This window comes from Hoplias malabaricus, chromosome 10 (assembly GCF_029633855.1).
Source record: "Hoplias malabaricus isolate fHopMal1 chromosome 10, fHopMal1.hap1, whole genome shotgun sequence".
In the NCBI taxonomy this organism is placed as follows: domain Eukaryota; kingdom Metazoa; phylum Chordata; class Actinopteri; order Characiformes; family Erythrinidae; genus Hoplias; species Hoplias malabaricus.
In genome coordinates, this window is record NC_089809.1 from 9424014 (window position 1) to 9435308 (window position 11295).

At 39.7% G+C, this 11295-nt stretch overlaps 1 protein-coding gene across 1 annotated transcript; it reads left to right on the plus strand.

Moving 5' to 3' along the window:
- Positions 1 to 289: 289 nt before the first annotated feature.
- Positions 290 to 7698, plus strand: LOC136709103 (uncharacterized). Its single transcript, XM_066684124.1, has 3 exons — positions 290 to 675; positions 1235 to 1346; positions 4187 to 7698. The coding sequence occupies exons 2-3, from the start codon at positions 1254 to 1256 to the stop codon at positions 7283 to 7285; spliced, it is 3192 nt and encodes a 1063-aa protein (XP_066540221.1). The 5' UTR covers positions 290 to 675; positions 1235 to 1253; the 3' UTR covers positions 7286 to 7698.
- The last annotated feature ends 3597 nt before the right edge of the window (positions 7699 to 11295 follow it).

An 11295-nucleotide genomic window follows, 5' to 3' on the forward strand; every position in this document is an offset into this window, starting at 1 on the left:
ATGACCGTTGGTTATTTAGCCTTCGTTTATAAAGCTTATGGAACTCAAGTCCAGCGTATTTCCTTCTCTACATAAAGCATTACAATGTGTTATCAAAAATATATTACATAAAGCATGTTCATAATTAGGAAAAAAAGGCGAAGAATGGATGCTTTAAACAATCGCAATACAAGAAAATTATGGTCCGGAACTGTTGAGCAATTGCGTAAACAGGTACCGAATTAACAGACGAACCAGCGCATGCGCAATGGCGACCTACTTATAAACCCACGCATGCGCAGAGGCGAATAAGGAATACTCATGTAAATAAAACCCTTTAGACGAGGAGTCGGCGATAAGGTTTTATTTGGCATTTGTTTTGTTTGTAAGTTTCTGATAAGTACTTTGAAGCCCGAAGTGTGTTCAGGTGTCCATTCTAATAAGTTATTCAGGTAACTGCAGAACTTTGATGAAACGCTGCTGGCTCAGTGAGCTCGTGGTGTCAAGTTTAAACATGCGGTGAACGTCTCGGGGCTCCGGCATGATTTTGACCCGAGTAACATTAAACTTTCCATGGAAAGATGGGCACTGACTCAACGCCAGACCCACAAACACACTCCAGATAAAGTTCCGAGTTTGTGGAGAGTTTCCATCTGGAAGGAGTTGAAGAAAGGCATCGGAGTCAAATGAACAGAGGTTTGTCGGAGAAACACATGCCTGTGCTTATTTTTTCTTTTTTTTATTTATTTATTTTTTTATTTATTTGTTTTTGATTAAGTGCACGCGCCGGTTGCCATGCAGGATGTGACATTATTAGATAAAAATGCACATTAAAAGTTGTGCAAAAACAAAAACATAACAGTCACGTGGCGAAGCGCCTCTACTATTGAACATACGTTTCCCCTCACACCATAAATGATTAATTTCTCTCTCTCTCTTTCTCTCTCTCACACACACGCTCTCTCTTTCTCTCTGTGTGTATATGGAGAATTGAATCAAAACATTTGGATACAATTCTCCTTCGAAGAGGAAAGCCACTTTTACTTATGAGATGCTAAATATTATGACTAATATTATTTAGAGAAAAATTACTAAAATAATTGAAATACTTGGTCACAATCATGAGATCATAAGTGATTAGTAAATGGCTATATATTTAGGCAGAATCAGTAGTTCAAATAATATCAATAATAAATTCATATAATGTTAAGAGTGCCAAGACTTATGACCACTGCTTCTAATCTAAACTTCACAGCTGTGCTGAATTGGTTGCCATGGAGATTGCATATGAGAAGACAGTGGGACATGAGTCTGATCCTGAACTGGAACAAAAGCCTGATATTAATAACATAGTACAACAACCACAAGTGAGTCCTTTAAGCAAAACCTATATTAATTAAGGTGTTTCATAATTTCTGCACAGATTAGTCATTGAGATGTAAACAAAATATCATAGCAGTTTGATATAAAAGTTTATCACGAGACATCTAACTTCTCAATATATCTGTTTACATCTTAACCACTTAATTATGCAGAAATAATCCATGGAATTCCCCATTTTAACATATATACAGTATATGTTTAGATATGTGTAGACTCTTTGTAATGAATGAATTAATCTACTGTTGCAAAACCGAGTTTCAGTTGGGCATGCAGAGGTTGGATACTCTCCATAGAAAAGCATGAAATAAAATGGAATCCTCAAGATCAGCTACAAAAAAAGTCATACGTAAATTCACCATGGATAGTGTGGAATATCAGCTAAAGGGACAAAGCTGCTCAGGAATTGGACCATGGAGTAATGGAACACCATTCATAATCTAAGTTGTGAGGGGATTGAAAACTAAAATTTCAATGTCGAAGCCTGATTTTCCTAATGATCTTATGGCTGAATTCAGTTAAATAACAGAAATGTTACAACATTTAGTGTAAAGCCTTCCCTGAGTAGTACAGTTTATCACTGCAGTGAACAGGAACAAATTGCCAATGAATAACCTTAATTTCAGAAGAAATATTGGATGAGCATGTTTTCAAAACCCTTTAACACTAAAGTGTATTTAATTCATTTCTGTCTACATACAAGTACAGATCAGGGAGTAGTTAAGTAGTTATGCAGACAGTTAAGAAGAAAACATTTTACCTTTTAAAATGATATATTTAAACATTAATATGTCTCTGTTTTGGGTAGCACGGTGGCACAACAAGTAGTCACATAGATCCAGAGTCCTGGGGTCGTGAATTCAAGCCATGCCTTGGGTCTGTGAGGAGTTTGGTGTGCTCTCCCTGTGTCTCTATTAGAGCTTTTCCATTAAAAGAACTCTGGTGCTTGAACCGGTTCTGTTACTGATTCCAGTGACCCAGCCCATGTTTCAAGGGGAACCAACAATATGCCATCAGTAGGGGGCGTTGCAGTGGCTGAATACAGCTCCAGAGCCACAGATAAACTGTCAGAGTCATGACAGGATCATTGTTTATTTTTTGTTTATTGTGGAGTCAGATCAAAGTGAGATATAAAACGTGTGTAAATGTTGCAGAGTTCCGAGCCATCCTGTTGAGATTGTAAACAGCGGAGAAATGTAGCCGCAGCTCTGGCCAACACGCATGGTGTCACGCCAAACACAGCCCCAGAAACACATAACAGGGATTGTTTCTGTTTTATTTCCTATTATTTATTTATTTATATGAAACATTGTTAATGGCTCCATCCAGCTCCACTGGATGATAACGCTGTATTTGAGGCTATATGCTCATTCTTCAGTTACTGAACCTCAACACGCCCACAGACAACGTCACGGTTCATGCTGAAAAACCAACTCTTCTTTGGGTTCGCAAACCAGTTTATGTCGATGGAAACATGCTGAACGGTTTCAAATATATTTAGCGAACTTGTTGGTGGAAAAGCGCTATGCGGGTTTCTTCTGGGTTCTCCCACATTTCAAAAGCACAAATTGGTCAGAAAATTGGCTGTGCAAAATGGTCCATAGATGTGAGCACAATGTTAAACAGACGCATAGAAAACATTAATGTTCTTTATTCTGGATTTGAAGACAGCAATATGGCCCAAAAATTTCATCACTATAAATATTTCTGTATAGATCAATCTTGATAATTGTAGCGATATGTAGTTTTATCACACTGTTACAGTTTTTAAAGGACATCCTTCAGAAATGCAGACAGACCACACCATGTTCAAATTGTTAGTACCAGAACATAATCAGTGTGCACACCTTATACGAATTACTGTGTATATATATATATACAAGGAATGATTTCACTGGAACTATGTGCATTTATATTTTGATTATCCTCTCGACAATAAAATAGCTAAAATAAGATTCTGGTCAATTTAAAATGTCGTGTCCTGTGGTATGAAAACATTCTTAGGGTGTTACCACTTTAACCATTTAATACAGAAAGAGTAAGAAGATAAATCAAGAAGATAAAAAAATCAACACTCTTAAATTATTGTGTAAACGAATTGCATTTAACCCTGTAGAAGGCTTATAACTGGGCAAAATAGAATGCTTGTTTCCAATATAACAGACTGATCATGTAGCACACCATCAGGCACATATACAGGTGCTGTTACCGTAAATGAATGTGCAGACAAAATACGCTTCAAACACAGGGAGGAACAGATACTATAACATATTTAATTCATATATATTAAATTCCCACATTCAAGCTTTGAATTAAACATATTATATTCTTGTTTACATTCTCATGTCCATAAATCTCTTTTGTTCGTTTACCATAATAGCGTGAGTACATGAGCCTGAGGGTGTGATGAATGACCAGGCTGCCTCCATTGGCAATGCTAAAGGGGAATGGTAACATGTTTTTGAAGTCTGTTGACCAAAGATTAACAAACAACGAGATTGGATCATCAACCAGAACAATACTTTCTTGGGGTTTGTTCCAGGAATGGACAGCATACCGAGGCTGCAAGCTTGCCAGTCCCATACAGTTCATGCAGATAAGCTGTATATATTTGTGCAATATTTATTAATGATTATAAAAAACCAGGAGCGCTTTAAAATCAATTCTTTTAATTCTCAATTCTGTTTAAAAAATGTAATTTAGGACCTTAATAAAGATTAAAATATTGAATAAAATGTTTGAAAATATGTTCTATGAATTTAGAATTCAACAGGTAGTTTATTTTCTCATTCACATGATTTATTTGTTTGTTTGTTTTTTATTTTAGGTCACGTGTGTTAATCCTAAGCATTACAATCTTCAAGAGGATTCCAGTGAGGAGGATGACCTTGGCCCAGTAAGGGCACTCTATGAAGGCTCCAGTGATTGCATTTGTTGTGTTTGTGGCAAATCCTTCAAGTTCCTCAATGACCTTCTTGAGCATTTTAAGGTACATAAAGGTGAGGTGCGCTGCCATTTGTGTCAGGTGACGTTCACTTGTGTAATTTCACTGGCTTTGCACCTTGAAAATGCTCACTCCAAGTACAATCTCTGCTGTAACAGCTGCAATGTCAGGTTTCGGAACACATGGCATATGAACCAGCACATGGAAAAACACCTTGAAATGTTTAACAACTGCAAAATCGAAGAGTCTGACAAGGAAGTGACACCAGTTTGCTCAGTCATGAAGAAGTCTCTGGATGAGGATGTGGAGGAGGTCATTATTAAATCTGAGGAGGTGGAAATAACGTATCTGAAGGAGGAGGAGGAGCAGGAGAATGAGCAAGAGAACCAAGTTGTTTTGGAAAATGGGTGTGTGACAAAGGAAAGCAGAGTCACAAGGACTACAGGGCGGGCTCATGTATTGGCCACAATATTCAGTGATCATAATTACACTGGCACACATTTTCCCTCAAGCCCTAGTGTCTCAGATAAAGTATCAGCTCAGAACACACGCAATTCCACCAGGGGATATACAGACCATGATAAAAACACTGACAGTGAATCTCTACATAAAACAAACGACACTAATGATTCTGAGGAATCTGAGGTTGACCAGCAGAAGGAGGTTGAAGTTGTGGTACTTCGCTCTGTGCCACGGCAAGACACAGGCAGGGTCGTATTGCAAGCAAGATATGAAAAGGTATTTAAAATCCAGAAGCTCCACTGCACAACACAAGAAACTAATTTGAAGTCTTCCCTTTCTTCTTCTGTATCAGTCACGTTGGAGCCAGCACAATTAGAAAATACTATCAAGGTGGAGGATGATGCTGAGAATAATTTATGGGAGTGTGCACCCATTGAAGAAGATATAATAAAGGAAGAAGATGAGGAAAGTATTGAAATCAAGGAGGAAAATGAATCCTCAATACAAGACAGTTCGATAGACTCCCCCGAGGAGGATCTGAGCTCCGATACAGATTCAGCTTCAGTTTTTGCAAATTACAGTAGTGATGACTCGGATTATAGTTCACACAGATTACTACGCACATCGAAACGTTTGAAGACCACGAAACGAAACACAAATAAGAATAAAGAGAAGAATTCCCTAGGAGTCAGTACAGGTCTTGGACTATGCTCAGCTAATGAGCAAACACTTAGTTCTGAAAAAGTCAGTACAATTTTTGACCCCATGTCATCTCTTGAGAAACAAGTCAGTTCTGTGAAATCCATCAAAAGTAGGAACCCTCAGATTTGCAGTTCCTGTGGCCTCAGAAATGTTCCTAGTTTGAGAGACCCCATGCGGAAGTGCAAGTGTATGCCAGGGTTGCAGTGTAACGTTTGTGGTGTAATATGTAGGAGTGATAACTTGCTGCTTAAACATCAGGCTGAGCAGCACCCCTTAACCAAATACGTCTGCTCAAGTTGCCTCCATGTGTTTCCTAACCAGCACTCTTTTACAAATCACCCTTGTTGTACCAAGACACCCAGTGGACAGATCTATCCTCCGGCTAACACTGCAAACAATTTAAAAACACCACCAATGACACTAAACGTTCTGCCATCACCTACTTCTAAGCAAGCCCTTAACAATGGTGGCAGTCAGGTTGGTTCCTCTTTGAAATTCATGTACTCCAAAAATGTTGTTAAAATTGTTGACACATCTCAGAAAATCTGTGCCACCACTAATTTAACAATACCCCTGTTACCCAACAATTCATCCTCTACACAAACCCTTCCAGTGCCAGTAAGAGCAGCTGTGCCACTAAATGTTACCCAAGAAAAGGTGACAAGTATAGGGAAGGATCTGGCAAGTCCTTTATCTACAGTTACTCAGGCAAATGCAGGACAGATGCAGTTGCTGATCCCAGCTCTTCCTTCATCTAGCATGATGCCAGCTGAAGTTGTTTTACAAGGCATCGTCCTGCCTCAGCAGAAACCAATTCTTGCCACCAACCCTAATCAAGGATTTGAGAGAGATGGCGGTAAATCCTTACCCATATCTCTCCCGAGCACATCCTTACCTGTATCTCTCACAAAGGCACCTTTACCTGTGTCTCTCTCAAAAACACCCTTACCCGGGACTCTCATAAAGGCACCCTTACCTGTATCTCTCAACAAGAAATGCCCACCTTTATCTACTCCTGCCCCAGGAACAAACCAGTCCAAGGTAGCTCTCAGAACTTATACCACCACTTCCACCAAAGTTACAGTATCTTTCTCTCCTACTCCCATCAAGTTCTCCACACCTGCTGTTTTTTCAACAAGCACTATGAAGACACTTCCCTCTGCTACAATCCAGAAGTTTCCTGGAAATTCCAGAACAGTACCAGTCCCATTACCCCAACCTGTTCCTGCTCCTGTCTGTAATGAGGCATCAACCCTAGCTCAAGTAGCAACCACCGTTCAATGCAGCGATAACCTTGTAGGTGCTTCCAGCCTTGAGCGTTCCACAATTCAGTTTGCCCCTCTTTCTGACAGCCCTTTGCAGATAGTTGCCATGTTTGTTAATCAAAGCCAGGAGTTGGCCCTCCAGAAACGTCTGCGGCAGAGCTGGCGCTCCAAGACCATCTTCCCATGTCGCCGCTGTGGTGCTATTGCCCGACAGCCTTCATTGGGTGTTCGGCACCGTTACCAGCACAGTGGTCCACGCCTGCACAGGTGCCAATGCGGAAGGACTTTCCAGCAGCGGTTGCATTTGCTACGGCATCAGATGCAGCACGCAGAGGCAACTCGGTATGTGTGTGCAGCTTGTGGACAAACATTCCGAGGGACTCGTCATTTGGCGTGCCACAAGGTGCGCTTTAAGTTTCTGAAAAAGAACACTACACAAGAATGTAGGAATGTGTTTCACTGTAACTGTGGGCAGGTTTTTATGAGGTCTTCTGCATTACTGTGGCACACTCTTAAAAACTCCAAAGCCAGCAAATGCTTAAGAAAAACTTAAGAAAATCTATTTAGCTGACTAGCTAAACGAGGAAAGGGTCCTCAGGTACCCTGATATACATTGCAAAGGTTTTTTTTCTCTGCTGCACTGCTGGATTCTGACTGGAATACTCTGCCCTGTTTTGTAGGTTCATATGATAATGTCAGTTACTATTGATGGGTCTAATTCATATATAATTCTGACATTAAAGCAAATGTTGAAGCAAACATAACTTTCTGATTTTGCAAAAGTGGAAGCATTGTAAAAATGTACTCAATTGCACTTTATTAGATTCTCCAGCCTCCTTCACTGTATAGGTAAAGGTTCAGATATATCTGCACATTAGTGATGTGTGGATTGATACTGAAATATTAGTACCTTGGATACCAGATTTTTATGCTCTAAAATCGATTCTCAAATCAAAATAAAGGTGATTAAACAGAGTTTTGGACAAAATGCCACATTTCAGTTCTTTTCCATTCACAGTCCAATTTATTGATTCTTCCTTCATTAGGTTCTTTTGTTCTTTATAAATAAGATTTATAAATAATTTTAATCCAGCACAATGTCAACATTTTTAGCATAATCATATTATATTAGGCTCATACTCATTATTATATCTCATATGTGAGTTTATCTGTGAGTTTAAAATCTTTTGGAGGTGATTATAAATGATTTATATCCTATACAGGACAGTAATCTGAGTGGTCCGATGGTGGACCAGCAGTGGTCTACAGTCAGTGGTGTGCCCACCTTTCTACGCCAATGGGCCGATATACTCGCTGTACTCAATTGCACTTTATTAGATTCTCCAGCCTTCTTCACTGTATAGGTCAGGGATAGGCAACCCACGGCTCTTTGATCCCTCAGATGCGGCTCAGCTTTTGAAAATAATTAATGAGTATTTAATTATAATGTATTTTATTTTAGTTCGTTTATTTTCAAAATGTAATTCTATGAAGATTATGGCAATCTTGTAACATCTAAAATATTTTAATATTTAAAATATTTTTGTCACTCTTAATACACGTCACAACTTCCAATGTGCAACACCCGTGTGCGGTTTCTTGAACTTTTTGACAGCTGACTGCAGGGCGCCAGTAAAAATAATGGCGGCACGCAGAGTGAGAACAGCGTTTTTGTTTGCTGCCAGTGGATAATTTAAGTTTGGTGTTTTTTTTTTTTTTCCCCTTTACTGCAAGGACTCAAATAGACATTGAGTATTTTACTTAACCATCAACCCAATGTCTTTTTTTCGGAGTTAAAAATATTTTGTTGCATGCAGAAATGTTATTTCATTTTCTCTGCAGTCGTTCATTGATTTCATAAATGTAACACAGTATAGTTTGTTTATACATAGCACAAAGGCTAAAAATACCCTGTTTTTCTTCCGCCTGGGTAAGTGAGTAATGCGCAGTAGCAGTCAGTCACTCAGTGTGGAGACAGACACTATGGCAGAGTGTAAATGTAGTTGTGTGGAACTATTTCAGCTCAGGCACTATCAGAGAGAGATACAGAGGTACAGAGAGAGAAAATGTGGAGCTTTATGCGGCACTAACCCCCCTGTTAGAGTTGTTCGATTTAGCAAACATGGTTATGAAATATGTAACTAAATAAATACATGCTCCAACAAATAGCTGCATGAGTTCAGCTTGGAGTAATAATGTGTATCACTAAGAAGCTTACACAGGCAAAAAAGGTTTCTTAAAGGATTTCTAATCAAAAGTGAATTACATAGACCAGGTGTCATTAAATTATAGCTCAATTTACTTAAGAGTTTAAAATAAGAAAATTACTCTGACTTGTATTTTTTATGAAGCTATGATTTGAAGTACAAACCAGATTCCAAAAAAGTTGAGTAAAAACTGAATGCAATGATGTGGAGGTGCCAACATCTAATATTTTATTCAGAATAGAACACAAATCGCAGATCAAAAGTTTAAACTGAGAGAATGTATCATTTTAAGGGAAAAATATGTCGTTTCAAAACTTCATGGCGTCAACAAATCCCCAAAAAGTTGGGACAAGGCCATTTTTTACCACTGTGTGGCATCCCCCCTTCTTCTTACAACACTCAACAGATGTCTGGGGACAGAGGAGACCAGTTTCTCAAGTTTAGAAATAGGAATGCTCTCCCATTCATGTCTAATACAGGCCTCTAACTGTTCAATCGTCTTGGGCCTTCTTTGTCGCACCTTCCTCTTTATGATGCGCCAAATGTTCTCTATAGGTGAAAGATCTGGACTGCAGGCGGCCATTTCAGTACCTGGATGCTTCTCCTACATAGCCATGATGTTGTGATTGCTGCAGAAAGTGGTCTGGCATTATCTTGTTGAAAAATGCAGGGTCTTCCCTGAAAGAGGTGACGTCTAGATGGGAGCATATGTTGTTCTAGAACCTGAACATAGATCTCTGCATTAATGGTGCCTTTACAGACATGCAAGCTGCCCATGCCACAAGCACTCATGCAACCCCATACCATGCAGGCTTCTGAATGGAGCGTTGATAACAACTTGGGATATCCTTGTCCTCTCTGGTCCGGATGACATGGCATCCCAGTGTTCCATAAAGAACTTCAAATCTTGACTCATCTGACCACAGAACAGTCTTCCATTTTGCCACACTCCATTTTAAAAGACCCCTGGCCCAGTGCAAACGTCTAAGCTTATGCGTTTTCTGGGCAGACCACTGGTGATTAAACAGAATTTTAGATGAAATGCCACATTTTAGCACTTTTCCATTCACAGTCCAATTTACATTTATTTCCTTCATTAGGTTCTTTTGTTATCGTTTATAAATTGGATAAGCGGTTACAGATAATGAATGAATGAGTTGTTGGTAATATTTGTATTAGTGTGTTTTCCAGAATAAAAGTCTCTGTGAAGGTAAAATCTGTTTGAGGAGATTATATATCCTGTACAAAACAGTAATTGGAGTGGTCCGATGGTGGACCAGCAGTGGTCTACAGTCAGTGGTGTGCCCACCTTTCTACGCCAATGGACCGATATATACTCAATTGCTGTCTGGAAAATGGTCATGAAATACCTCTCCTTTTGTTTACAAATGGTTAAACCTAGCGTTTTCAGTTTCTGGAGCAGAGCCTGAACACTTAAATGTGGAGTTCACAAAAGACACATCACATTTATGGTAAGAATTAAATGTTACTTCATAGGTTTACTGAAATATCTGTACGTGTTATTTTCTGATAAATAATTTAATAATGATAAAGACTTTTGGTGCAACAACTTTACAATTGTAGAAGGGTTTTTCTTTTAAAACTGACACGTTGTATTTTGTAATAATCATGGATATCGATCATAGAAATATTTATGGTGATAAAGTTTTTGTTGATATCATTCATTCATTCATTATCTGTAACTGCTTATCCAGTTCAGGGTTGCAGTCAGTCCAGAGCCTACCTGGAATCATTGGGTGCAAGGCAGGGATACACCCTGGAGGGAGCGCCAGTCCTTCACAGGGCAACACAGACACACACACACACACCTATGGACACTTTTGAGTCGCCAATCCACCTACCAACATGTGTTTTTGGACTGTGGGAGGAAACCGGAGCACCCGGAGGAAACCCACGCGGACACAGGGAGAACACACCACACTCCTCACAGACAGTCACCTGGAGGAAACCCACGCAGACACAGGGAGAACACACCACATTCCTCACAGACAGTCACCTGGAGGAAACCCACGCAGACACAGGGAGAACACACCACACCCCTCACAGACAGTCACCCGGAGGAAACCCACGTGAACACAGGGAGAACACACCACACTCCTCACAGACAGTCACCCGGAGGAAACCCACGCGAACACAAGGAGAACACACCACAGCCTCCAGGCCCCTGGAGCTGTGTGACGGCGACACTACCTGCTGCGCCACCGTCCCTTTTGTCTATATTGCCTATTGGGTCACTAAAGAATCCCAAATGTATAAAAATCCATCAGTCCGTCCAAATCTGTTGCTATATGTTTTTGACACTTTATACGCCTCTAGCACTTGGCATTGAGCATGG

What these genes read in the sequence shown, in the direction of transcription:
- LOC136709103 (XM_066684124.1), top strand. Translation starts at nt 1,254, where the DNA reads ATGGAGATTGCATATGAGAAGACAGTGGGACATGAGTCTGATCCTGAA. An exon ending in ACATAGTACAACAACCACAA is followed by an intron (nt 1,347 to 4,186) that starts GTGAGTCCTTTA and finishes TTTTTATTTTAG; the next exon opens with GTCACGTGTGTTAATCCTAA.